The sequence below is a fragment of the Genypterus blacodes genome, unplaced genomic scaffold (genome assembly GCF_046128005.1).
Source record: "Genypterus blacodes isolate CSIRO-AG114 ecotype Tasmania unplaced genomic scaffold, CSIRO-AGI_Gbla_v1 ptg000041l_1, whole genome shotgun sequence".
In the NCBI taxonomy this organism is placed as follows: Eukaryota; Metazoa; Chordata; class Actinopteri; order Ophidiiformes; family Ophidiidae; genus Genypterus; species Genypterus blacodes.
This window is the reverse complement of record NW_027466854.1, coordinates 158692-186089: the sequence shown is the minus strand read 5'-3', so window position 1 is coordinate 186089 and position 27398 is coordinate 158692. Positions and strand designations below refer to the sequence as shown.

Sequence of the window (27398 nt, the reverse complement as noted above, 5' to 3'; positions counted from 1 at the left end):
CATGGCAGTTGCATATGATTCAGTACGATTGAGCTCAAACATATCACTGTTCATGTAAACCAAACAAAGAGGTGTGTGTGCGTGTGTGTGTCTGTAGGTGAACATACCAGCTTAGGCCTGAGCTGAGTGGTATTGTCACCGTGTCCAAGGCGCCCATATTCCCCTAAACCCCAGCTGTACAGCTCTCCACTTGAGGTGATTGCTGCACTGTGAGAGCTTCCACAGGCTATGTCCCGGATGCGTTTGGTCTTCAGGGCCTCAATTAACCGCGGCTTATCACAATTCCTGAGCAGAAAAGCATATTTCAATCATCAAAACAGAAAGAAATACCTTCATTTAATACATTCAAGCCAGAAACAACGCAGTCATACTGATGTTGTATGAATATGAATAAGTATAAACTAGAAAATGTGTCAATGTGATATTCACATTCTGCTGAAGTGTCCCAGTTTGCCGTCGTCTCCTTCTCCCCAGGAGAAGACCTTCCCATCCACAGTCAGGGCCATGGCATGGCGGCCCCCGGAGTGCACAGCTACCTTCTTCACCACGTAGTTACTGAGAGCAGTGATCTGTCGGGGGATGGGGATGGTCCCACTGGACAGACCCAGGCCCAACCTGCCGTTAGTGGCCTCTCCACACGCATACATCTTCCCCTCCACCGTCACTGTAACACAAACACACTGTGTTATACACGGCATGGGCACAGGTTACAGAAACACATGAACTCCTCCTGTCTCTGTCCACCCACCAGCAAACAGGCTTTTGGAGCCGCCAGCCACTTGGACCACATTGAGTGCAGAGAGGGTTTCAGAGAAGGAAGGCACTTTGATCTGCAAGCAACACAAAGCAAACAGATGAGTTTAAAGAGTACAGATATGTTTAGTAGGCACTAGTGACTGCGTGTAACCTCATGTATTTCTTTATCCAAGACTCTACCTCTGGACATACACATTATGTGGCAGGATGTACCTTAGAGCCTTTGAGTCCTCCCAGTTGGTCCTTGTCATTTAGACCCCAGACAAACACTTTGGTTCTGATGGTGGCTGACGACTCTAAGGCAGAGGACTTCTTACGAGCAAGACTGAAAGCAAAAGGAGAGGAGAGATCATCATTCATTAATTCGCTCATCATTTTGACTTTGCGGCCTTGTTTGTTCACAGATCCAGCAGTGTGCAGAGTACGCATGTAGAGTTCATGGGATCTGCTTCCACACACTCCCTGCCCTTCATCACCCCTGAGCCCAGCATACCTGCCAGTGGTTGTTTTGTCGTCATCCTCTTCTTCATTGTCCGATGCCAGGAAAGGGACTGTAGCCAGGTCTTCATCCTCTGCTCTGATCCGGCCCACAATGCCAAGTCCATGGATTTTGCAGTCTATACCGGAGCTGCGGCACTGCTTGATCGCAATCTCAATGTATCTATGATACTGAAGGAAGGATGGCATTGTAGTTTAACAGTTACATATTTAAGACAAATCTTTTGTATAAACCGTAAAGAATCAAGCCAACCAACCTCAGTACAGTCACTCAGCAGAAGAACAGTGGTGTCTGTGGGATTGATGTTAATCGTCTTCAGCTCAATCAAGTTGTTCAAAGAGCTGCCACCTAAATATGAAGATAAAAAGAGAACGAGAATAAGGATCAGGCTCTATTTGACTGTCGTTGCTGCTTACTACTGATTTTGTTATTGTTGTATTGATATTATTGGTTATTGCTGTAGTTTGTTATTGTTCAGGTTATTGTCTTTATCATCATCATCATGTATTTGGCACCTGACACCACCACCAGTGAGGGCATGTAGCTGCTGTCTGCTGGATCTACAATCATCTTCAGCCTGTGGACCAGCACATCTGGAAAGAGCTCCAGGCGAATCCAGTGCTGTGGAGAAACACAACGAGAGCCTGTGAGATGATGCAACACACCGAGACAAAGCTAAACTAACCAGACTGCTATTCTGAATATGAACATATCTAATTCAACCTCCCACCTTTCCCTGGGAGCCGGATGACTGCCAGCACTGATCACTGCAGTCGATGAGGCGTGAGGCCTGGTTTACAGACGAGGAGACGTTGAGGCTCTTGACAGCACGAGACCAATCGTCAATCAGCATCCCACGCTGGCTGCTGTGATGCTTCTTCAGCTGCTTTCCTGAGCGGCCACAGAATGCTGGGGACTGGCCTAGTGTGGAGGAAGGAGTGCAGATGTTTCACACACACAGAACAAACATGCTTTAACGTCATGGATAGAAGTCGTTTCATCTGAGTGAACAACAGACTTACCTGGCTCGTTGATTCTACCAAAGGAATGCCTGGCGTTGTGTTTGCGGGTCTTGAAACAGTTTTCACAGAAGTCAAAGTCATCACAGTTCCTGCATTTGAACCTGGGGCCATTAATGGGAAACATCTGACAGCCATCACACCTGGAAGCAACACAATAAGCAATACAACTGAATATGAGAGGGAATGAGAGAATATATGAATAAAGAGGTGGATAAGAGTTCAGAGACAGTCTTACCTCACTCCAGGGTGAACACTGGGCACCAGCTCCATCTCAGACAGGAGGCCGGTCCAGTGGGACTGCTGGGGGAAGTCTACAATCACATCCTTTCCATTGGCACTGAAAGCTAAAAACAACAGCTTCATTAGTTCAGATAAACAAACACCAGAGCAAAGCTGGAGAAGATGAATGCTGCAGAGAAGCTTTACCTTTCACTACTCCGACACTCCTGTGAGTGACAGAGCCCCATTTGTACTTTGGTGTTGTGACTGTGGGCTTCACCCTCACTTTGTCACCAATCTTTATATGCGATGGAGAACTTTGTGGTGGGAATCCTGGAAGAACAAGTAGTTAAAGAACATTTTAAAAGAGCTTCCCTGGACTATTATCATCATTATCACCATCTAAATGATAAACCCTCATTCAGAATCACGAGCAGAACTGACCAAGTAACTCGATGTGGATGTAGCGGACCCAATAGGTTCCTCCTTTCTGCTGCCAGTCACATTGTACATTCAGGTCATGCAGTCCATCTCTGTCCAGCTTAATCACTTTACCAACATCTCCGTCATAAACTTCCTCGTACGTTCTGCAACACTTCACCATCATTCCCACCTGCAACAAAGTCAATGAGCCCTTAGATTCATAAAACATAAAACACTTCCTGGTGACAGTTCTATAAAACACTGAGAGACTTTGATTGTTACCTGAATGTTCTCTCTCACATACACAGCATAATCATCATTGCTTTGGAAATCTGATCTCTTCTTAAATGTTTGGCTCTCAGTCACCACTGCTCCAGCAGGCTGAGGGAACAGACAGGCAATATTAATCATGTCATGAATCTAATTTGAATGGCTTAGGGTCAGGTGATCAAGTTTTATTATTGCCAGATATAAAAGAAGTAGTGTACCACAGGGAAAATGGGTTCTGCCTCCTCCAGCTCCTCCAGCACCTCTTCATCAGAGTATTCATCTGACACAGTGTCAGCATCTGACAGCTCGGTGACGTGAATGTCTGGATGGTCCAGCAGCCAGCTCACCAGAGCTTCAACACCTGAAACACAGACTCATTTAGTCTCCTGAAGGTAGATCTGAATATGATGTACTTCAGTTAAGAAGTTATGAATAAATAAATGAATAAATGAATTTCCAGTTGTTATTATGTTACTCTGAGTAAGAATACTTACATTCCAATCACATTAGGGTGCATACATGGAAAGCAGATCTTGTTTTACTGATAGCATATAAACAGTAATGTATAGAGCCAGAGATGTTCCATGCTTTACCTGGGACTCCAGATGCGTTGCCTGTCGTACCAGACAGTGACTTAAGTGCAAACTCAACATTTTTCCGTGGGAAGCCCATGTCCATTAACTGGAGAACTATGGGTAAAGGAGGGACAGGGGAGGTCTTCTGTTTCTTCTGTTTGGGTGGTCTGATGTGTTGTATGGTGACGGGCGTGGTGGCCTCACTGGAACTGCTCTCCTCAAACAAAGGTGAGGAGGGGTGGGCCGATTCCACCGCCAGGTACTGACACACCGCCAGAGCTGCAGCCTACCAACACAGCAATACACAAATAACACTGAAGCTCCGTCCAAATGCACAAGCTCTGATGTACCCTGCTTGTCTGAATGGTCGATGGACTAACCTCCATTTCTTGTCTGTCAAAAATGGCTTTGATGGGGGAGGGCTGAGTGGCAGCAGACAGGAGCTGCTGTAGAAGGATCAATGGGGGCAGGGGGCCTTCAGGAGACAGGTCTCCATCAGGAGAGGACACCACTGGATCCTCTGCAAAAAAGAGGGAGAGGCCTTGATAGAGACACAGCAGCAGAATGAGCGCCGTCTAAGCTACATCGATTCCTAACAATTCACTTTACAGCCACCCACATCAAATCTTATGGAAAACCTCAAAGTAAGCAGACTGGTTCATCGGTCATTGCCACATTTGTCCTCCTACACAAAAGCCACTGTGCTGCCTCAAGAGAATCTGCACTAATTGTGCAAACACAGCTCATCGTGACTAACTGCCAGGTCCACCCACTGGGTGCAACGCAAGCAAAGTAGCACAGTGTTGTTATTAAGGGATAATGTTGCCCCATAATAGCACAGAATAGCAGAAAAAAACAGAAAGGTAGGAGGGTCACTATACTTCATTACATTCCTTTCAAAATTCTTTTTTTTCTTTGGAATGGCAGCAAGTCTACAAAAACAACAGCAAGAGTATTCCACAATTTAAAAGACGCCATAACCTCCCTCCCTCTCCCCCAAACACACACACACATTAAATGAGTTCTTACCGCTGGGGTTAAGTCCTATGTCCAGAACTGCTGCCTGGGAGAGAATCTGCCTGAGTTTGTCCTGGTGAGACAGCAGAGCACGTCCTGCCTTTAAGATGTAGAGCCTCAGCTGCTGACACCGGAGCAGATGGATGTCCACCTGGTCAGCTGCAAAATCAACATTTAATTACAAACACTGAAAAGACGTTTGATTCCATGTGCTGAATCCAAACATGCACAAAACCATAACACATTTGATTGTGGTCCTTTTTTCTAAATAAGGAACGAGACAGGCTATCAGTTATCAAAGTCACTATCAGATGCCAGAGTGCAGGCCAGAGTTTAGTTTGGATGATGCAGCAAAGAGATGGAGGCCAGTGGACTGAGGCTGATCTCTGTTTGTGTACCTGTGAGCCCTCTGCTGAGTGACTTCTTCATACGTTGTTTCTCCAACTTGCTTCCAGCGAGGCTGACCAGCTGAGCCCAAACTGCCAGCATGGGTTCTGTGAAGGGAAGGTTCTGCACACTGAAGGAAACACCTGGCAGCTGAGAGAAATGGACAATCACATATGACACTGTCAGTATTTCACTTAAAAGGTGGAAAGTTCATTTACAGGCTGCATTTGCATTGCAGCATAAACATGTTACATACTGGTTTGAGCTGGCTGAGCAAGCAAACCCTGCAGGTCCGCATCTCATGAAACTGGACAGTGATCCGACCCTTTGGGGTGATGCGAGTGACTGTTCCCTCTCCGTACTCTTCATGAATGACCTGTCCTCCAAGCCTGAGGCGCCCGTCGATCCCTCCAATCACCGCCAGGACAGCCATCAGGATGCCCACTCTGGGACCCTCAGAGTCAGGGAAATATTCTTCCAGGAAAGACTGGAAGAGGGAGAAAATAAGAGAAATGTGGAGATCAGTTTAAGAGAATGAAATAATGGCAGAATTAAAGCACTACAGTGGAAAACTAAAGCCAAAGTATTAGAATAATGCTTACTACTTCAGACTGGCAGCCGGCCATCACATCTCCAACAGAGCTGAGCTGAGTGTTGATGTAATCATTTATCAGGCAGTTCCACTGGGCGAGAGAGTGCAGAGTGCGCAGGACAGCAACAATCTCCTCCGCTAACGTGCTGCTGTGAGTGGCTGTCAGAGAGGCCTGAGGGCGGGACTTCCTCCTCCTCAGGGAACCTTCTGCATGGTGACACAAAGACAATACCACATATTACTAAGGACACATCTAAGAATGGACTAATTCATTTGTTCCTGGGAAAGGTTTAATGAGCTCACCTCTGAGGAGTGGCAGATCAGAGGAGCAGGTGCTCAGGAGGCTGCCCAGGAATCCAAACAACTTCTCCACCAAGAACTTCATGTCCTGAGGCCGTTCAGTCTTGTCCCATGATGGCAGCACAGCCTGCAACAGACGGAGTGCCAGGATCTGGAAAAATAAAGAAGAGGCACAATATAAGACATGAGCTCTCTCAATGTAAGTGTACACATCTGACTTTCACATCACTTGAAACATGAAAACCTTCTCATTGTAACTGTAAACTGCACTGATTATTAGTGGACACCATGGCAGCTCTGGGCTTCAGTTCTTTTGGGCTTTTGGGGTTTGCAATGCCCCGCTCTCAATGCTCCTGTAGTCCTCATGGCTGCTGCGGCCTCTAGGAGGCGTCATTGGACACGTCACACTGCTTGGGTTGCATTTCACTGAGAGTGCATAAATCCTGCATCTACAAATTGAAGGGACGAGGGGGAGACACCAGCTTCACACCCATGGACGCACAATTGTGTTTGCTTGAATAAAACCAAGCAGGATGGAGCACAGCAGGGGGTCCAGGTCCAGGTCTTTGCAGTGGTGGGCGAGAAAGATGTGCCTGTGTGCTGTGAGCGTCTCCTCTACCAGAGCTGACATCACGCCTCATAACAAGAATGCTTATTGGATTATAGAGGTTGTGTGAGGCGTTTAAGGACCTCTGAGGTTTCTAATGATTTATAAGAATCAGCCTCCCACAATCTTATGTAAACTGAAGATGGTGCACTTTGATTAAGATCCTCCTCACAATATTTTACTACAACACATGTGGCCAAATCTTTTCATCCAGACTGCATCTGTAGCCTGAGAGGCCCAGCTGACACCGCCATGGTAACCCACCTGTCTCTGCAGAGTGATAGCATTGAAGGACTGGTGGCCCTCAACGATCCGGATGAGCAGGCTGATCCACGCAGAGGTGCTGAGCGTGCTGCACATCTGAGGCACCAGAGCGATGCTGCGTATGAAGCCCAGTGTGCACCAGCTCCTGTGCTGCTCCCGGGACACCAACCTGTTGGAGCGACAGCCTGACAGGAAGGATGAGTGTGAGTTACTAACATAACCACGAGCACAACAAGTTCTCATTAATGTCTGTGCTAAGAAAAAAGGTTTTATCAGTGCAGTAGTTCAATTACCCGACTTGTCATTGGCTCCACTCTCCACTAGCATCCTCAGCAGCCCACAGAGCGTCCGTGTAGCATCTAACTGCAACACCTCTGCATAGATCCCAGCAGACAGAGCCAGAGTCTTCAGCAGGTTGACTGTGCTGGTGAGCATCATGGCTGTAGGGTGGCTGCTCTTCTCCATCAGCTCACATTCTATTGTAGAAAAGATGAGAAGAAACGGAAAGCTCAGCGCACAATTGTCTCGTTGTGTGTGTGGTATACTGATCTGTGCTGAGGTGGTGTTGTCTTATGAACCGACCCGTGTCATCCTCTGTGTCCGAGTCCTCCACAGGTGGTTGGGCGGTCGGTGGAGGTTCTGCCAGCTTGAGGTCATACTTGCCCTCTTTACCCATCCTGTAGGAGTTTGTGCTGCTAGTGTCCCACTGGACTCTGATCCAGCCGTCCTCTCCCAGCTCCCCAATGACCCGACCCAGGCCTGGGGCTGGACCATCCTGGAGGAAGCATGCATGGGTCTAAGTTATAAACATGCTCTATTTGCCTTATTGAGTCAGAGCCTCTGTTATTCTTTTTCAGCAGTGAGGTACCTGATCCCCCCATTTCCAGTCAACTCCTCTCATGACTCTGGTGCCTATCTTCATCATCGCAGCCAGTTCTGGGCCAGAGGCAGGCATAGGGGCCGGGGCCGCCTCCTTTCTGGACTCCTCCAGCACTGTGGCTGAACCTCCAAGGGCACATAAACTCAAGTCCTCCTCACTGCTGTCGGTACTGGGACCTGGAAATACAGCAGTCGAGACATGAAACACTGATATTCCATGCACATAATGTAAAATGCTAATATGTTGCGTTTAAACAGCTACACAAGCTGTTTAAACGCAACATGTTAGCATGAACAGGGCACAGGTGTTGTGGTGAGGCTGTGAGTGTGTCTGTAGTCCTCACCGATGAGTCTGAGTATACTCTGTGTGAGGGCCAATATGCCAGAGTTCAGCAGGAGGCTGAGGCTGTTGGAGCCGTGCTTCAGGGACAGCATATGGATCATGGCCAGGAGGAAACGAGCTTGAGGAATGGTGCCCAGGCTCGGTCCCGCTGGGTTCTCATTGGTTATGGTCTGCAAGGGAACGGGCTGCACACCTGGTGAAGAGACAAATACAGAGTCAGTGCTTTTGTGTGCCATACTCGTCTCAAATGCTCCTTTAGCTGTGTAACCACACCACTCACCGAGCTCTTTGAAGCGGGTATTGGCCTCCAGCAGGATGTTGCGAACATTCTGGATAGCCCAGGAATATAACTTGCCGAAGGTCACCTCCAAAAGCATGCGATTGAAAGGAGGGATCAGATCCACATCCTTCAGGCAGTCAGACAGGGGCTCTCTGGTAGGGGAGGATCAGAGAGTATTAATTGCAATCTTAAAAATGGCATCACATTTCTGCAACATTTAGGCAAGTTGCAAACTAAATGGAGATGTGAGATACCCTATATTGCTCCCCTCTGGTATGACCCTTTGCCAGCCACAGAACATTGCATACTGGACAGATGGCAGCAGGAAGCTTTTGGCTGCCAGCTTGAGCATGGTGTCGATGCCCTCCAGCCTCACCTCAGCTCTCTCCAGCTATGATGGAGCACAGATAATGCCTGTCATGTTTTTTACAGTTTCAGAATAGATTCAACAGTTTCATAGCTGGACTGTAACAAGCAGTACTCCCTCCTTTGCCACTATGTAGTACGATAGGTTCCTGTTTTAGTCAGCAGATTAATACTGCTCATGTCTCACCTGTTTCAGAAGACACTTCCTCATCTTCTCTACATCCAGGGGCTCTTCTTTAAGTGCAAACTCCACTATGGTGACCATAAGGCTAGACTGGGAGAAGGCTCCCTGAACACTGTGCTTCAGCCAGCGGTACTTCTGAGCATTGGTCACTGTGTTCAGAAGCGGCTGCCACTTATCAGGCTGTAATGGAAATAATGGAATGTTAAACTACACATGCATACATAAAGCAAGGTGGGTGGCAGTCACAACCCTTAATTAGAAAGACTACAGAGTACAGATAAGTGTTTGTTTAGTTACTGCAGGAAAGAAAGAAGAATGTGACAAATGAGCAACAGGTGTTCCTTCTTTCATAGCAGAGAGATGTGGTTCTAGGTTAGTGAAGCTCTTGTACCTTAGGTAACTTGCTGGCGGGTGATTTCCTGTCAGCAGGTGCGGGGCTGATGTGTACGTTAAGCTCCTCCTCATTGGTCCCTTCATTCTCCAGCTTTGGCTCTTCTATGTCAGCAGACTCTGACTTCTTAGGCACTAAGAACAAAGTAAAGGTTGATTACAAATTCAGTGAAGACGGCAACATCACATCACCACAACAGAATTAAGTTTCAAACCTAAAGCTCCACACAACCCACCTCTTTTTTTCCTGCGATCCCTGATGAGTTTCTGGGTGATCCTCCTCCAGCGAGGCTGAGAGCTCAGCAGCTGTAACTTGGACACTATAGACAGGTCGTTGCTTACAGCTGGACGCAGCTCATTAAACAGGAATCGCAGGCGCTCGATGACGGGGGCGCACACCTCCTTGTAGGAGCGACCTTGTTCCTGATGAGTCTGGAGAAAATGAGAGCAAACAAGTCATTAAAGATCATTTTGCTCTTCATCATCTTCATCTAATATGAGTTATTACATTATCAGTACGAGCTCTACCTTGATCAACGAACACTTTGCTTGGTAGACCATGCGGCACACATCAATCACAGATTTAGGGAGGGACCTTTGCTTCCCCTGGTCTCCACCCAAGGCACATTGACTGACAAGTGAGAGAGCGATGTGACCTGTGACAGGAAGAGAGGGAGCTGTGTTAGCTACTAAAGGTTTGTGCACAACAAAGACCATCCATTCTATCTCCAGGTCTCATTCATGATCAGTGTGGGCCTGATGCCAGTTGCTAGGTTACCGAGGTCTTGATGTTTGAGCAGGCAGCAGAGGAGCAGGCGGCCCACTTCCTCCACGGGGTGTTCCAGGGGAAAGGTGATGGGTGTAATAAGATGGTACTGCTTACAGCAACGCTCGATTTGGCACAGGAAGTCCTACGGCGCAAGAAACAAACATGAGGACATCAACCCATCACTTTATGCTTCACACTGTGCAGAAACTGGCTTCAGTGTATGTGACACCTCAGATTGTATTTGACCGGGGCTCTGCAATGTGGAATTTTAAGAGTGTGACCAATGCAGCTGCCAGGGAGGAAGAGTTCCTAGCCTTTAGCCATGTAGCTCCAGGTCCTACCTTCACAGTGTGGTCCTGAGTGTTGTTGTCAGCGATGGCCTGCAGGAAAGGCTGCGCGTGGTCACTAAGCGTTAATCTGCGGGAGTACAGCTTGGCCTTATCTGGAGTGGTTGTTCCCAGAGAGCTGCAGTGGTCTTCATCCTTTTCTTCATTGTAGTTGTAGTGGATTTGACTGGTCTGCAGGCCCCCGGAGAAAATGGAGGACTGGAGCCATTCTGTGGAAAGGAATCAAAAACTGCACTTACATATCTGGGACATTTGTAACAAACCAGGAGGACAGAGAGAGGTCGCTTTAAGAGAAACAGTGATGATCGTGCTAAACCCACTGGCACATTGTATCTCCATGGGGGACAGGGGCGTGCTCTTGGCCAGGTAGGAGGCGTGCAAACCCAGCAGCAGCCCCAGGTTCCTCTCTGTGTCGATGAGCGGGGAGGACAGACTGCTGAGGTCTGGAGTGGTGACCGTCTCCTGGTTAGGCTGAGGAGGATTCAACACAATGAGCCCATGAGCAACCACAAAGAGAGTCACTACATTTCATAGAGGCTCTACAGTGGGAGAGTGTGTACCTCCATGTACTGGCCAACACAGAACGCTTGCATGGACTCTCTGGTGTCCTCAAACTGCAGGGCCGCTTCCAACGCCACCACAGGATCCTCGCCTGCAAACTGGGCTGCAAAGGGAGAGACTATTAGAGAGAACAAGCTCATTCAATTCAACTTTATTTATACATCACAATAAACCTTATCTCAAGGCATTTATCCTCTCACATAATCACTGTTAAATGATTCTCTTTCTAGTTTTAACAATGAATAAAGCAAATGAGTAAATCCATGACCTTTGTAAGACAGAATGTGTGTGTTCTGCTCTCATGGAGGTCACATGACTCCATCCTTACCCAGAATGCTGTTTCCTGCCAGCGACTGGGACTGAGCCTGGAAGTCCTTAATGTCGTAGACCTTTCCTTCAATGACCGTCCAGAAGCCGCCATCTTTGTTGTGATTCTCCAGGTCGGCCTTACGGATGAGGGACACCTCTTCGTTGTTCTTGGAGCTTTGCCCTGTAAAGAACGACCCTGCCACAGGAGCACAGCAGCTGGTTACACTCCATCCTGGAACTGAGGTCATGGGATCTTCACATTTGGATATTATTCCCCCTGACATGATCTTTTTACCCATAATTCCTGGCCAGGCGAGGTCCTCGTTGTCGTCCCTCTCGTGCCCTGGAGCCAGGTGGTTGAATCGGTCAAGGTGCTCCAGGAGTCCAGCCAGCAGAGGGATGGAACCCGTCTCCTGCATCAGGCCAGCGTCCATGGTGAGGAGGAGGATGATGGAAACCACCAACTCTGGCAGGAGCACTCCTACCAAACAAGAAACACCTCATTAATGACCGCCTCCACTTACATATCACACTGTTCACTCTGCACTGAGGCTTCAGCATGAACGTGTCAGTCACCAGTAAGATCTCCTTCAATGACACGAGAGACTTCTGCAAAATGGCGGTGACCAGTGGAGGCGATGCTTGTTGCCACGGGGAGGATGTCTCCGATGTGTGTGCACAGCAGGGCGATGTACTTCTTCAACAGGGAGCCCACGCCCAGGAGCTCCGGGTCTGCAGCAGAGGAGAGGAAACACAAGCATAAGCTTCAATGATGACCTCATCACAAACTAAGTGAGGGGAGCAAAGTAATGAGGGCCGACAGGCGTGACTCACTGTATCCATTCACATTCTCTGTTCCATTGACGCCCAGGTAGAGTTTGCTAACCAGCAGCCTCTGGAAGCGCAGCAGGAGGTCCAGAGACGCCGAGCGCTCCTTACTAACGTGTTCCGCTTCCAGATAGTTGGAGATACGCCGAGCAACATCCTTCAGCCTGGCAATGGTCTGGGAGGCAATGTTCCTGCAGAAAGCAAAGGAGACCTGCTGTCAGACACACATATAAAGTGTGTGTATGTATGTAGACCTAAATAAAGGCCTGATTCAGGCTGGTCACCTCAGGAGCTGCTGTACCAGCTGCACCAGAGGCAGGCTCTGTTTCCCTGCTGACTCGTAGATCCCTGTGTTGATGAGGTCTTTGTCCAGCATGGTGCGACACCGCTGCATGGTGGAGGCGTTGGCCTCCTGCTCATCGATCTCCTTCTCTTTCTGCGCCTCCTTCTTGGCCTCAATGTCCTGACGTGAACAAGAGATTCACAATGTGTAACCATCCTAGACCAGAGTGAGGATGTGGATGCCTGGGAAACCTAAAGTCGTATAAACTTTGATAGAAACATCTGCCTCATGGTCTACAGCTCAGGATGAGACACCCCGGGACATTAAACACACAACCTTACTGGAGAAGAAAGATAACTTTAGATTTAAGCAGATACTTCATGGTGTCTTGTAGCCTGTCTGACACACACACTCCGGCGTGCAATGTTCAGTGCCAAAGAGCCGACATTCTCCAGTTTATTATACAATAATGACTGCTACACGTGAAGGTCTGAGTGGAGCTGTGACTCAGGAGACGCTGTGACTCAGGAGACGCTGTGACTCAGGAGACACACTGACCTGGATCTCAGCTGTGATCGCTGCATTCAAAGCCGACTCCAGACCTCCGTCAGCCATGAGGCTGCTGACCAGCAGATCAATCATGAAGCGGCGTCCGGGGCTGATGCTCATCTCATTTCCAGAGGCTGGAAGGAAAAAAAAGCTCCTCAGTCACAAACATCTTCTCCTTTGATATCAAACCAACAGAGGGAATGAATGTGTGAATCTTCCTGCTCCAAACTCACCAGCGTTTGGCAGAAGAGAGGATAAAGCTCTTGCTCTTTCCTCAGCAGTGGGCAGCAGCACTGACCAGCCACTTTGGAGGACAGCTTGGGCAGCAGCTTGAACAGTATTGAGCACGCCAGCATTGCTAGCTAACACCACCACGGTTTGTTTGAGGTTGTTGAGCAGGACGCTGCCGAGTCCCAGACCCAACTGCTCTGGATTGGCTTGGTTGATAATGGCTGCATGGAGCTGGAGACAGAACACACAGGGGAGGAGTTAGAGCGGCTATTCATTCACCTACAGAGATGACTGGCCATGAAGCTGCATCTGATAAACAAAGGAACATCTTTATGATTACAGTGTGCAGAGACAGGCAGACAGAGTGTGGCCTACCTGGAGTCTGAGCAGGTTGAGTGTAGCTACCACCATACACTCCTTCTCCTGAGGGGGGGGCCAGTCTGAGCTGCCGTCCATGCCCTCGCTCACCTGTCGCAGCAGCAGGTCCAGCTGCACAAAGGTCACGGGGCATATGTCCACCACAAAGGGGACACGCTGGCCCACAGACCACTCTGAGCAGGAGGACCAGGCGAAGCTCTGGAAACAAACCACACCCTGTGTCTTACTCTCTTGGCTCCAGCATGACTCAGGCTTTGCTCTGAGCAGTGTCAGGATGTCTCACCTGTCCTGGGCCACAGGAGATCCCCACTATGTGTTTGGAGTTGAGCTCTGGTAGTGCTTTAGGCTGTTTCTTGTTGGAAAACAGCGTATCAAAGTGCTGAAGCTTATCATTGCTGCCCCAGCTGTGCACCTCTCCGTCCTCAGTCAGAGCCAAGCAGTGTGTGGAACCCACGGCAACATCCACAACTCTCTTTCCTGAGTGACAATGTAACAGCGACACATCAGTCTGTGCTCTGCCTCAGAATAAGAAGAGAACAGAAGTCATGTCCATGTAGTTGACTGACCTTGCAGGCTGTCCAGCAGCTTGGGGTAGCGTACGTGCTCATCAGTGCCGTGGCCGAGGCGCTGGTTGTCGCCTTTCCCCCACGTGTACACCTGGCCGTCTTTGGTGAGAGCCACAGAAAACTGACTGCCGCAGAAAACATTCAAGATGTACAGGTCCTGGAGCTTCTCTACCAATTTTGGCGTCTTGCAGCCGTCGCTGCCCCCTCGGCCCAGTTTACCATAGTCTCCATCGCCCCAGGACCACAGCTGACCTGCAGAGACACAGAGAGAAAGGGCTTCAAGTACCTTTACATCAGAGCATTACCCATAGGGTGAGATCAAACGCTTTGACACGTCACATTTCAAGCAGAGGAATGTGGATGATTGTACCGTTCTCTGTCACAGCGAGCGTTTGTGCGTCACCGCTCCCACAGGCCACGTCCACCACCTTCAGTCCTTTGAGAGCTGAAACCAGCATGGGCGTGGTCTGGTCCTCACTGGAGCCTGGAACACATTGGGGGAGCGATGAAGTGATAAAGCAACCCACCAAGATGTCATGGAAAGAGACACGTGATATCATTTCCATGTCTTGAATGTGGCTGAAGCTCACCGTGGCCCAGACGTCCATAGTTGCCTCTGCCCCAGGTGTACAGCTCTCCATCAGCTGTGATGGCAGCGCTGTATGTGCTCCCACAGGCGATGTGCACCACATGCTTCCCTGCCTGCTTCCCACTGAACACTGCCACCATGTTGGGCTCCTCCAGATAGCTGAGGCAAGAGAAACGGAAATGCATCTTCAGTACCATTTGTCTTAGTTTTATTGAGAGATTCCCATGAACAAAGGAGCTCCAACATTAAATGCAGCATAACACACTGCTATGGTTAGAGTACCTCCACATTCTGAGGATATTATGGAACTTGATGTGAATACAAAAGGGGATAATCATTAAAGAATTTAAATATCAACAAAAGACCGCTGCAAGTCTTCTTTAACGCGATGTCATTCCCTTCCCATCCCGTCTCTTACGTGGTGTCTCCGTGTCCCAGGCGTCCCCCGTCCCCACAGCCCCAGGAGAAGACCTCCCCGCTGGCTGACAGGGCCAGGAAGTGCTGCCCGTCTGGGTGAGCAGCAAGCTTCACAATCTTCCTGGAGCTCAGAACATGAAGAAGCATGGGAGCCTGCAAACAAAACAACTCAGTGCTTTAATCTGGAGAGGAATGTGAGATTTCAACAGCCGGTTCACCGAGGCCACACAAGAAGATTAAAACAGTGAAAACACAACTGACCAGTGTAGTGCTCTTGTAGTTCTGAGTGTAAACGGCTCCACTGCTGCACAGGATAAGGAAACACTTCTCTGAGCAGACAATCTGTTCCACACCCAGGCTGGACATGGATTTACACTCAATAGGACCATTGATGTTGGCATAAAGCTTCCAGCCTAACAAACCCCAAGCAATGACCTCCTGTAGGGTTCCCTGGAACAGAGAGAGAGAGAGAGACAGAGTGTCACACTATGATCAGCCCATGATCACACTCAAAGGAACTCCTACTGAATAACAACAAATCTGCTGAATAGAAGAGAAGAAGAAGCACAGTTAGGGTTAAGGTAGTAAAGTGTGCAGGCACCTTGTGTGAGGTGGGGGAGTTGCAGTGTGGAGGGCTGCAGGGGGCAGCCAGGCGGTCCAGGTGAGCCATGATGACTACAGCCGTCTGCCGCAGGTCGATGGCCAGGTCGTTATCCTGAGGCAGCGTCAGGTAGCGCAAGAAACTCTCATTTGGACTCAGCGAGGCTCCGAGGATCTGAGGAACAGAGTAAACAGTCAGCGTGACATTCTCTCATTGACAGAATACAAACTGAGCTGTTGGTACCATGAGGAGAACATCTTCACCTCAGCCTCCTCCTCAGGAATGGTCTCCTCCTTGCCTCCTTGGATGCTCTGGAAGCGCTGCAGCAGAGGCAGCAGAGGAGCGCTGGTCCCCTGGGTGGAGCGCTCGTTGTCCATCTCCCTGGTGCCGCTCTCCCACAGGCGCAGCAGCAGCAGGACGGCAGACAGTAATTGGCTGGAAAACAACAGAGTGAGTTGGCGGACAGACAGAAAGGGCGAACGGTGAGACGGTGACTGAACTAGAGCGGCTCCTCACCTCAGAGTGCCCCTCTGTACTGCCAGCTCCAGCAGGATGGCCAAGGCGAGGTGCTGGTCCTGCAGAGGAATGTTGCTTTTGGTGCTGGCACTTCCATGGACATCGCTAAGCCCCAAGGAGACAAGAGAGGAATATAAATGATCCAATAGAGGTTAATGTGCAGTAAAACAGCAGCTGATCAGTAAATGACTCACCTGAGGAACTTTGTCGCCCTCTCAACCACTTCTAGCCACACTGAAGACACAGTTCCCTCATCAAACAGTGTGGCCTCAGGCAGAGCACGGAGGGCATCCAGAGACTCCTGGAGGAGCTCACTGCAGAGGTCTGCATCATCTCCTGCACCAAACAACAAGAACAAGACCAGATGAGGCTATCCAGATGCTAAAAGGCACCGTGAAACATCTGCCCTGCTACATCTCCCTCAGGCAACTATAAGTGCTATTATTGTGAAGGAGCGACAGCAGCTCAAGACAGACACACACAAACTCACAAAGCACAGCCGTCCAGTGTGGAAATGCTTAGAAATCACCTAAACTCTCTTGCATCACTCACTACAAAGTTCTAAAGTTCCTCCGGAAGCAACATCAGCAGAAGTTCTGAGCTTCTGGAGCTTGATGAAATGGGTTTCCATGGCAGAGCAGCTGCACATGACATCACTGTGAACAATGCAGGCCGCCACTGGAAAGGTGATCTCTGGAGTGATGAATCACGCCTCACTATCTGGTCTGGCTCCTTCCTGCATAGATGTCCACATACTTTTGGCCATGTAGTCCCTTCAACTTGGCCTAATCCAGCTTCCCTTATTAAAATAACACTAATAGACTTCAGCAAAATGGGGCAGAAGCTATTTTCTCCTCACTTATTGATTGTGAGATGCTTGATGAACATGAACCCTGATCTCCATCTCACACTCCCAGATAATAACCTTCAGTCTGCAGCCTTCATGGAGCAGATGAGGCTCTGAGTGTGTCAGATCTGCAGCATTAGCACATTCTCTGACATGTAGCAATGCTGGATCTGTGTTCAGGTGGCATCAGTACAGAAACAAAGCACGGCAGGATTTCTGTTACATCCCTGTTGTTCTTACGGTGCATTCAAGGAATCCAGCCGGCGTAGGAGCCTGATGTCTGGCTGAGAGTGTGTGTGTGTGTGTGTGTGTGTGTGTTGCTCATGTTACAGAGGAGAGGCCAGACACTTTGTTCCCACCCAGTCCCCCTGGACACACAGAGCTCAACCTCACATCAGTCTACCTTAGAAAAGCTGCATCTCCACCTGCTGAACTCACAAATACAAGACTTGACAGAGCAGATAGAAGTCAGGACTCTGTACGAGCAGACCGTGGGAGTTCATTTATACAATAACTGATAACTATGGTTACAGCAGAGAGACAGTGTTTATCTGTAACTATGGCAGTTCAATGATATCTAATCTGTTTGTAACTACTTCCATATTTCTCAGCCTATAATGGGAACTATCTATTTCAGGGTTGTTGCCGTGGTATTTGAAGTCCGTTCCTCCCGCTGTGGGTTCAAATGTGAGTACATATTCCAAAAAAAGAGGAAGAATCACACACACACACACACACACACACACACACACACACACACACACACACACACACACACACACACACACACACACACACACACACACACACACACACACACACACACACACACACACACACACACACACACACACACACACACACACACACACAGGCTTAAGATATTAGATTGCGCAATGTGTTGTGCTGTTTACTGTCAGCAGCTTGTAATGTGGTGCAACACATTCATGGGCAGCTGTTCAGTTAAAGCTCTATTACCCTGACATTCCCACCGGGCGGGCGGGCACAGAGTGTGGACACGGGGGGTCACATCCTGACACACGCTTACCTGACCTCCAGGCTCTGCGCAGGAAAGCAAAGGCAAAGGAGAGGGCGGCCCTGGAGCCCACTCTGGCTAAACCCTCCACACCTTTACTGACTGGACGAGTGCTGGATCAACCAAGACAAACACACAGGGACGTTATTCACCTCCATGACGACCAACATACATGATATACAGTGTGTTCAAGTTAGGGCTCAGACGCTGTGGGCAGGAAGTGTTTGTACACAATGCATCGTTCACATTAGAACCTTTTCCTCTCCATGAATCTTAAAATTTGATTAGCATGTTTGAAGGTTACAGATCCAGTGGAGCCCGATGAGACGTCTGGAGCAGGGGGGTCACACAGGGGTCACACAGGGCCTAATAATACAGTCCTGTGTGCATCAGGGTTATTAGTGTGCTGTTATCCCTTTAATCTATTTATTCCATCGCTGTGCTGTATTCAGCCTAAAGTTAACCCTTCACTTATTGATCCAACAATGCCTCCAGCTGAATGAGTCATAAAACCACAATGCCCTTTGAAGGAGGTTGTCTAAGGAGCTTTGTTATTATTACCTCTTGTTGTCAGCGACAGGCAGGGGTGGGCTGGGGGGGGTCATCCAGGGGAACTTGTACTTCTCCTCCATCATGCTGTGGCTCAGAGAGATGAGGTAGCGCTCCAGGATGACCAGACGCTGCCTCAGCCGCTGGGCAGACAGCGTGCTCTTAGCCATCTGAACCGACAGCTTCTGCTGGTCATCAACCAGGACCAACAGACAATCCTTCAGCTCATGATCATCTGCAGACACAACGCAGACACACACCGGGCCATGAGAACAGCATCATCGATATCCATTAGCTCACATAAATATCAGAGTTCAGATAGAGATTAGAATGAAGCAGTGAGAAGTTTGAAGTTTTGGTGAAGCTGAAGTGAACACACTTACTACAATCAGGAGTTAACTAACTTAACTCAACTGGACTAAATGTAAGCATTAAAGACAGTGGAAAACAAACGGACAAGGCCTCAACTATTAAAAAGATTGAAGTTTGTTTTAGTGAACTTAAGGTTACAAACCTAACGGTGCAATCTTGGACATTTAACTCCTTTAAACAAATCTCTGTAAATCAGCGAGCAGTTTGTTCAGTTGTTGTTTGTTTTGTGTGTGCGTGTGCGTGTGTGTGTGTGTGTGTCCGCTTGCCCAACATCAAATGATTTTTCACTTAGGCAAACTATCAAATCTTACCAGGAGTACAAATATGAATCTATTGCTCCTCCTTATACATTATAGCAAATAAACTCCACACACGACCGCTTCCACATCTGTTAGCAGCAGAGCTTTGTGCTAAAGAACACGCTCCTCTCTGTCTCCATACAGCAGCGGGACACTGAAGAAGCCATGGGGCCAAAATAGACGATCTGAAATCCACTTAAGCTTTATGTAAGCCAGACTGGCCTGAGGTTGTGTGAGGCACACACACACACACACACACTGCAGTCAGCTGTGCTTGGCTGTCAGGACAGACACCTCAGCATCTCAGCCACACAAAGTCCCCATCTATTTATTATACATCACTTAAAAAGAACTGGGACAAGTCGGAGCGCTTACAGTGCCACCAGGGATTCTGATCGAGTGAAAAAAGCATTTCTTACATCAAAGACAACAAGCAAGTTCATGGTGCATCTCCACGGTAACGACAGAAACCTCCCGATTTCAAAAACAATAGATGAGGGCTGGGCTTCAACCGCTGAGCTCAACATGTTCCAGATAATCTGACCACTCAATAGACAAACAGGAAGTGTGTTGTTTGAACCTTAAGCATCAATGACAGAGCGCTGGTGTGTGCAGCGATCCAGTTACACTCGCCGCTCTGCTCAGACCAGCGGGACTTCCTGCCTCACTCAATAAAGAAATAAATAAAAACCAGTAAGAGGAGCAGAGCAGCCGAGCAGCTACAAGCAGAACCTCACATGTTTACTCCCCCACCCCCTCCTCCTCATGCTTATCTACTACTACCATGATGCCGTCCCACCCAGCTGCCAGTAAACACAGGCTGGGTCACCGTTACCCCGACGACCCCACGCTGTAGGACACTACAGCAGCTACCCAGATTATACTGCAGAGGGGTAAAAATAAACACCCGGACCTGCAGACTGCAAGAAGTCATTTCAGAGTTTCCACACCTCACGTGCCAGGCACACACACACACACACACTCAGCAGGGTCTGACAGACAGACAGACAGGCCGGAGGAGGATAAACATGCTCTGCCATGTGTTGAAACGGTCTTCATCCCTGTATCCAGTGACATGGAGGTGTTTTGAAACATCCCGCAGCCAGTCTGGGATTCATTTCGATACTTCAGGGCCTTTTGGAACACGATGTCTCCTTAAACATTAGGACCTGGGGGAGCCCTCTCACCTGGCTGCCGCCCCCAGTCCCAGGTCTCGATGATGGAGTGATGGACAGATGTTGACGTCTCCTCCTCTTCTTTCTTCTCCTTGTCGTTGGATTCATCTTTCTTCTGAGTTCCAAAGCAATCAGTGCAATCCTCTGAAATGTCAAGATAGATTTCATCATTAAGCATCTTTAACTGTGGTAAGGTTATGATGTCATTGCTGTTTATAGCGTAGAAGCTGATGTGTAACTCTGTGAATACCTGGGTGAGCCGACTCCTCTCCATTAAATATGATCTCCTCATCTTTGACCATCTCGTTCCACATCTCGCTCAGTCCCTCTGGAGAGAACGCCCGCTGCCAATCAAGCACAGAAGAGTACAAAGTAAGCATTGACATATAGAATACTTTGTAATACATCATACTTTTGTAACTTCATCGCACCATGAGAGCTTTTTAAAGTACAGTCACAATGGAGTCTGCAGCTAGGATGTCTTTGTGTTTCTGCTCTATTATTGCCTCTAAAAGTCACTCCTGCTATTCATTATGATAACATTATTAAAGTGGGTCTTAAAGGTTACTTGTTTGGTTTATTTGACTGAATTATCAACCAGATTTCCATGAGCAAAGACTTGGAACAACTCATTATATTCTCTTAGTAATCATACTTAGAAAACTGCATCCAACAACACCAGGAGCAGATATATATGCAACCAGGTGAGAGGGTAAAACAAAACCTCTTCACCTTCACTTTGTGCTCATTTAAGCTGATAATTATAACCAACATCATTTGTTTTCACAGCATAAAGCTCCAGTGCCCTCCTCTATCATTACAGGACACATCTGTGTGACGTGTCATCCAAAATCACAACAACACACACAATAGAAAGTGACTGAGCACAGCAGAGAGGGTTAATGGGGCTTGCAGCTTTTGTGTTTGATGATATGTGTGAGTGATGGCGTAGATCAGGTAAGTGCAAATAAACGTAAGCTAATAGATCAACTCCCCGTTTGTTGTGAACGATCTCCTGACAGATCTGAGCCGTTTACTTTCTGCCACCGGGACAAGAAAATGATAAACACACACTGAGGCGGCCCAGAGGTTTGACAGGTTTAACTGTAATCCGTCACAATGAGAGTGAGTAAACACGCAAAACAGAGGAACACAGAGAGATGAGCATTTACATAATGAACAGGGAGAATGAGCCAGGATGACAGCAGCAGCAGCACATCCAATCACAATGGGTTAATGGACTGTAAAATGAGGGGATGTTGATGTCAGTTGGATGAAACCTCACACCACCAACATGTAGATAAATATATCAGTTAAGTGAACTTTAAATGTCGGTGTCTTGTCTCATCTTTCATCTGAAGAGAGAGAAACTAAGCATCAAACTTGTGCATCTGATGATTGTAACTTGTCTGCAGCCATGACTGAATACATAAACGATCCCTCTGCGCTCCATCTGAACCATCCTGCACCTACCTGTAAGTCTATTGTCAGCCATTTGTCATGAAACCTCAGCTGGGCATCGAGGGTGAAGGCAGGAGAAGGCATCTTCCCCTCTGCTGCTCTCCTGCTGCACACGCAGCCGACCTGCAGGCCAGCCAGGGAGAGGAAACGTCATCAAGTGTGTGTGTGTGTGGGGGAACAGATCAGTGTGTTGACATGACACAGTGTGAGCAGTGAACTGTTTCCATTTTTATCGGTGACACTAATGTAGATGAGCACCGCCTTGATTAGTGCGATGTTAAAGTTTAAAACATGACATTAGCAGCTCGTCTGTCATGAAGTGGACTGATCCATTTACACTCCAGGCACGGTGACTGCTAACGGCTGTGCAAGAAATGATTCACATGCAAAGTTAGACATAGCATCCTATGATATTGAGGCTTGAGTTAGGGCTTTAACATTGCCGACGCCTATTAGATTTGACATTGGCATCCTTAGCATGGATGATTAGAAACAGGGCGAGAGGTTTTAGACTAAACTAAGAGTATCTGCTAGCAAGGGCACCGCGTCTGTTAACCTTGATAACACGCTTATGACATCAGCCTCTGCAGCATCAGGGGCGATCACACACTGACACCGCGCCAACACTTCAGACTAAACACTAACATCCATATGAGCCCGGTGGCTAGGCTAACCTGTCTGCTAGGCAGCTAATGAACATTAGCTAGCTAACCCTGCTAAAGCAGCTCCCGTCATCCAGTCACCGCCGAACGAGCCGCAGTGACAAGATGACAAGGACCCGGATGAGAGGCAGCACAGCGGCGCAGCAGGTAACATGGAGACTTTAAAGAGGAAACGGCATTCTTACCTGCGGGCTCTTCTTTGGTTATTCTCGTCCCCTCAGCTGCTTTGCTGCATTACCAAGACGAACATAATGGATTTGATTGGCAGTTAGAGGGCCAGGGCACGAGGCATAGAAACACATTACGTAGCCAAAGTGAGAGATTTGGTATGTTTGATTTGTTTATTAAAGTCCGCTTGGGCGGGGTTTGTTATGAGGTGGTCGTGGTGGTAATTGCCAGATGTACTCCGCTTACTCGTACTGACCGGTGTCCTAAACCGCGCGCTCCTCCTGAATGGGAGGCGGGACGAACGAGGGGCGGGGTTGCTCTGGAATTGCACAGAGATCATTCCGCCAGGGGGCGGTGTGTCTCAAGGAGAGAAACCCCCTGGGAATGAAGGAGTTCCCCTTCTTCATTCAAAAATACTGCATTCTTTCATAAGTTCTATGTATATATGTTTGTACATTTATGAATTTTATGCGAGGTTTGCTAAACCTTTAAAGCGAATTGGAACTGTACTGTATATGATTGCAATTAAAGTTTATTGAGTTGAGTTGAAATGTGTAGTGTTAATTAAAACATCTGCATCTATAAGTTTTTGTGACAGGAAAACGAGCAACCAAATTAAACAACAAAAGGAAAAAACAAAAAGGACCAGCATTTTTTCTACAAAGTTTGAGGACTACAGAGAATTTGTTTTTAATAGATTAGAGATCAATGCAACTGTTTATAATAATAATTGTATGACACTCCTCTAAATCATACATGATCCAGATCAAATAAAAAAAGGGACTAAAGTCCTGGAATGTATGTCTACAATGCTTGGTCTCCAAAGACCAAAGTCTACACCTACATCTACAATTTAAATTATTTGCATTATTGTGCCATTTTATATCTCATTTGACCCCATCCAGACATACAGGGCTACATTACAAAAAAACAAAGTCTATAGTCTAAATTCACAACAATGCAAAGTACAAGACAGACATATAAAGCATAATATATACACATATGTCCGTCTTGTACTTTGCTATATATTCAAAAATGTGAATCTTAATGGTTTTAACACATAAAACAAGATGTAGGAACGAACACAACATAGGTAAGATACAACTTATCAATAACTCGAATAAATAGATAAAAATAAAGGAAACGGCTGGTTGAATAATATTCACATTGTATTTAATAAAGACCATATAAAAATCCATATATATTTCAGCTGCTTCATCAGCGATTTATCATAAATTCCTTAAAAAATGCAGGAAAAAGTGAAGACAGAAACGTGGAATCGGCGCATGCGCAGTGTGACACTTCCGAAGTCAAAGGTGGCCGCATTCTGACAGTTGAATTTAAATCCAGAGCAGCGGCCCTTTAATGGCTCATGACTCGGACACACAGGTCGCCCCGTGGCCAGTAGCTGGAATAGTTATAGCAGTAACATCAAGTTTCATCAATGGGTCGACATTCGTGCTTCAGAAAAAGGGAATATTGCGAGCCCGCGACAGAGGTAGAGTGATGTGGAGATAAAAGAAAAAAATGCAGCTGCCCAGGAAAAGAGTCGGAAAATGTCCGCAGCATCGTTTAAGTGTTTCTTAAGTGTCTTCTTCTCCCTTTAGGTGGCTCTTACCTCGGAGACGCAGTGTGGTGGACCGGCACAGTGTTCAGTGAGTACAGTGCCATCTAGCGGCGTAGTATGGATCTAACATCTAACATCATTTTATCCCTCAGATGAATAGAACTTCTTGCTTGAGTCAAAATGCCGCTCATAATCGTACGTATGACTGTTATAAAGTGATTATTGGACAGATCGGAAATTTCCTGGCCTACAATGTGGCCCCAGCTGTGATAGTCACACCTTTAGGAGCCCTTGGAGTTTTGTTTGGGTAAGTCAAACTTTGGATTCCTTCTTTTAGTAGGACATTGTCATATCAGAAAAACTGTACTGATTATATTACTAATTAAAAGCTGAGAGCCTAAAGTCAGGGTGTAACATTGGGGTCACTGTGTATTAATACTTCTCATTACAGAGTGTCATCTAGGATATTCCTTGTGTGTCTTTGTTAAACTTGTCCATGTTGTGTCATGCAGGGCTGTGCTGGCTTCTTGGATCCTGCAGGAGCATTTGAATATCCTGGGGAAGCTTGGCTGCGTGTTATGTTGCTGCGGCTCTGTTGTTCTGATCATTCATGCCCCTAAAACAGAGGCTGTGACCTCCAGCCTGCAGCTTGAGCAGAGGCTGGCCGACCCAGGTGACACTTCATTCAGTCTAGGATCCAAAATGTAATGATAAACTGTTTCCCAGGGTGAGATGTGCAAGACCTAGTGAGGACAGTAGGTCATAGCTGTTCCTCGGTCACTGGTTCTGGTTTAAGTGTAAGATCACATCACTAACACACTTCCTCTCCCTACAGTGTTTGTGGTCTATGCCCTGTTGGTGGTGGTGCTGCTGCTGGTGCTCATAGTATGGATCGCTCCGGCTCATGGCACCTCTAACATTATGGTATATGTGGCCATATGTTCTCTCTTGGGAAGCTTCACGGTTCCAAGTAGCAAAGGACTGGGCCTGGCTGCACAGGACGTCTTTGGCGGAGGAGACCCAAGCCCCAGAGCGGTGGTCCTCCTCCTGGGCTTGGTGGGAACGCTGGCTGTCAGCATCATCATACAGTTCATCTTCATCAACAAGGCCTTGGAGTGCTTCAGCTCCAACTTGTTTGAAGCTGTGTACTATGTGACCTTTACGTCCACTGTGATTCTGGCTTCGGCTCTTCTCTTTAAGGAGTGGGTGGCAGTGACTGTGACTGACGGCTTTGCCATGCTGTGCGGCCTGACCACAGTGTGTGTGGGGGTCATTCTGCTCCGCCTGTCTCAGGAGGCTGTGCTAAGTTGGAAGCAGAAGGAGGCACGGGAAAAGACTGACTGATTCACTTCCTCATAACAGAGTTTGTAACATTAGTAATAGATATTTTCTGCTGTAATGTTTGGATAACAATGCTCTTGACTCATTCCAGTTAGTTAAGAAATACCTCAGAGTTACAGTGGAACACACACATATGACCAAAACAGCTTTGCTTTTGAGAATTCTTCTTCTTTTGTTTTCATTATTTCCCAGAAGCAGAGACCTTAACTGCTGCCTGGGGAGGCTGAGGGACTTTACTCATCTCCTCTAGTTACAATGAAGCCTTCAAACCTATCAGCCATTTGTTCTCTTTATGAATTAGGGTAACTAGTCCTGGCCTTTTTCCGATGCTATGCCCTGACTCAGTGGCCTCACCTACACTTTGATGTAACCGTGTGCCTGTGTGAATTATTCAGTGTTATTTCAGACGCTGCCTGCTTAGTGTAGGAGTTGGATGTAAGATCATTATCCACCATGACTTTGTGGTCTGTCCAACGGAAAGATTAGTCTGGCTGATGTGCCAAACACAGAGGTTTACTGCTCTGCCATGCGGCCTTTGAGCAATGAATCTTTATGCTGAACCCTCAGCAGCTCCTCAGGCGCCGCTCTTTGATTCCTGTTTGGTTAACATGATTCATTTGAGTCAACATCTTTTAACCTTTATCAAACACAGCTGATATGAACGCCACATTCCTCTCTGTGCTGTCATTCATTCATACATACTTCTTAAAGGCTCTATCCATGATTACAGGTCTGCATTCTGTAGAAACTCACAGTTGTATCTCATAACGTGTCAGGATAGCATAATGCCAGGTGCTGTGTGTCCTGGCCTGCTGTGCTGCCTGCTGCTTCACTGCCTCACCAGGCGGTCAGATCAGTTCTATGGAGGCTGAGAGGCAGCAGGTTCTGAGTCCAAACCAAACGCTTCACTGCAGCTGAATCCACTGATCCACTGATTCACTCTTCCTCTCTGACTGACTGAGGGCGGCTGATCACTGAGAGTAACTGATGTGCTGTTAGGTCGGACAGGAAACGTCCCGGTTGTTAGGTAACCAGTGTCTCTGAGTGTAGAGACTCTCTCCCCCATACATTTGGAGTCTCAGTATGGAGGAGAGCGTGCCTCTCTGGCCTGCTGGCACAGGAAACAAAGCCTCATTGTTCAGAGTTCTACACATTGTTTCCTCCTATAGAAAGTCTACATTATCTGTCAGATTGTGAAGATGTTTGTTATTTAGTCCATTTTATTCTCAACCTGGAAGTTCAGCTCACAGTCAGCACCGCACATAATGATGATTTGTTTACAGATCAATGATGGAGCGAAAGAATTACAAGTTGCGACTTTGTGTTTTTGTAATTGTCCTTAATAAATGAAATAAATATAAAGGAGTGAATGATTTATTTCACAAAACAAAACGAGTCAACACATCCAGACTTCAATACTAAAACGCAATAAAAATAAAGCACGTAGGCACAAACAGAACAACGTCTGAACGAGAGTAACAACTTACTTACACCGCTGATTCCTAACGTCCTATTTGTTTCTCTACATTTACACACACGCACAATCAACACACACACAACCAATACACACACACACACACACACACACACACACACACACACGC

At 47.5% G+C, this 27398-nt stretch overlaps 2 protein-coding genes across 5 annotated transcripts in view; one reads left to right on the top strand and one right to left on the bottom strand.

Annotated features, from left to right (window-relative positions):
* herc2 (HECT and RLD domain containing E3 ubiquitin protein ligase 2) overlaps nt 1-23011 on the bottom strand; it is a 34611-nt gene extending 11600 nt beyond the window's left edge. The window contains exons 1-60 of one of the 4 annotated variants that reach the window (XM_076148669.1): nt 22904-23011; nt 22069-22179; nt 20846-20939; nt 20608-20739; nt 18762-18984; nt 18213-18313; nt 16512-16653; nt 16318-16422; nt 16065-16236; nt 15802-15975; nt 15462-15650; nt 15202-15353; nt 14785-14942; nt 14565-14678; nt 14195-14446; nt 13912-14105; nt 13626-13826; nt 13253-13481; nt 13029-13153; nt 12472-12650; nt 12194-12378; nt 11936-12091; nt 11655-11840; nt 11379-11555; nt 11050-11168; nt 10810-10960; nt 10484-10698; nt 10152-10284; nt 9902-10029; nt 9610-9805; nt 9375-9508; nt 8987-9163; nt 8688-8824; nt 8434-8585; nt 8155-8346; nt 7800-7987; nt 7514-7706; nt 7225-7407; nt 6932-7116; nt 6064-6211; nt 5771-5967; nt 5425-5655; nt 5180-5318; nt 4794-4940; nt 4145-4284; nt 3783-4050; nt 3408-3550; nt 3202-3300; nt 2941-3109; nt 2704-2829; nt 2513-2621; nt 2278-2417; nt 1986-2176; nt 1771-1876; nt 1512-1603; nt 1250-1425; nt 970-1081; nt 749-830; nt 430-664; nt 108-285 (exon numbers count right to left, since the gene is read on the bottom strand). In XM_076148669.1, coding sequence (XP_076004784.1) covers nt 108-285; nt 430-664; nt 749-830; nt 970-1081; nt 1250-1425; nt 1512-1603; nt 1771-1876; nt 1986-2176; nt 2278-2417; nt 2513-2621; nt 2704-2829; nt 2941-3109; nt 3202-3300; nt 3408-3550; nt 3783-4050; nt 4145-4284; nt 4794-4940; nt 5180-5318; nt 5425-5655; nt 5771-5967; nt 6064-6211; nt 6932-7116; nt 7225-7407; nt 7514-7706; nt 7800-7987; nt 8155-8346; nt 8434-8585; nt 8688-8824; nt 8987-9163; nt 9375-9508; nt 9610-9805; nt 9902-10029; nt 10152-10284; nt 10484-10698; nt 10810-10960; nt 11050-11168; nt 11379-11555; nt 11655-11840; nt 11936-12091; nt 12194-12378; nt 12472-12650; nt 13029-13153; nt 13253-13481; nt 13626-13826; nt 13912-14105; nt 14195-14446; nt 14565-14678; nt 14785-14942; nt 15202-15353; nt 15462-15650; nt 15802-15975; nt 16065-16236; nt 16318-16422; nt 16512-16653; nt 18213-18313; nt 18762-18984; nt 20608-20739; nt 20846-20939; nt 22069-22140 — 9423 coding nt within the window. In that variant the 5' untranslated portion in view covers nt 22141-22179; nt 22904-23011. Of the gene's footprint in view, nt 1-107; nt 286-429; nt 665-748; nt 831-969; nt 1082-1249; nt 1426-1511; nt 1604-1770; nt 1877-1985; nt 2177-2277; nt 2418-2512; nt 2622-2703; nt 2830-2940; nt 3110-3201; nt 3301-3407; nt 3551-3782; nt 4051-4144; nt 4285-4793; nt 4941-5179; nt 5319-5424; nt 5656-5770; nt 5968-6063; nt 6212-6931; nt 7117-7224; nt 7408-7513; nt 7707-7799; nt 7988-8154; nt 8347-8433; nt 8586-8687; nt 8825-8986; nt 9164-9374; nt 9509-9609; nt 9806-9901; nt 10030-10151; nt 10285-10483; nt 10699-10809; nt 10961-11049; nt 11169-11378; nt 11556-11654; nt 11841-11935; nt 12092-12193; nt 12379-12471; nt 12651-13028; nt 13154-13252; nt 13482-13625; nt 13827-13911; nt 14106-14194; nt 14447-14564; nt 14679-14784; nt 14943-15201; nt 15354-15461; nt 15651-15801; nt 15976-16064; nt 16237-16317; nt 16423-16511; nt 16654-18212; nt 18314-18761; nt 18985-20607; nt 20740-20845; nt 20940-22068; nt 22180-22730; nt 22827-22903 lie in introns of those variants that run through there. The other 3 variants (XM_076148672.1, XM_076148671.1, XM_076148670.1) reach the window with 3 other exon arrangements.
* Nucleotides 23012-24070: 1059 nt separating this feature from the next.
* On the top strand, nt 24071-27156 carry nipa1 (NIPA magnesium transporter 1). The gene is made up of 5 exons (XM_076148663.1): nt 24071-24384; nt 24494-24541; nt 24670-24760; nt 24966-25126; nt 25289-27156. Exons 1-5 carry the CDS (start codon nt 24252-24254, stop codon nt 25795-25797), a joined length of 942 nt encoding a protein of 313 aa, XP_076004778.1. The 5' UTR covers nt 24071-24251; the 3' UTR covers nt 25798-27156.
* The last annotated feature ends 242 nt before the right edge of the window (nt 27157-27398 follow it).

Bases quoted from the DNA above. Each gene is read 5' to 3' on its own strand.
- nipa1 (XM_076148663.1), top strand. From the start codon at position 24,252: ATGGCTCATGACTCGGACACACAGGTCGCCCCGTGGCCAGTAGCTGGA. The intron at 24,385-24,493 runs GTAGAGTGATGT...TTCTCCCTTTAG, and splicing joins ATTGCGAGCCCGCGACAGAG to GTGGCTCTTACCTCGGAGAC. The intron at 24,542-24,669 runs GTGAGTACAGTG...ACTGTTATAAAG, and splicing joins GTGGACCGGCACAGTGTTCA to TGATTATTGGACAGATCGGA.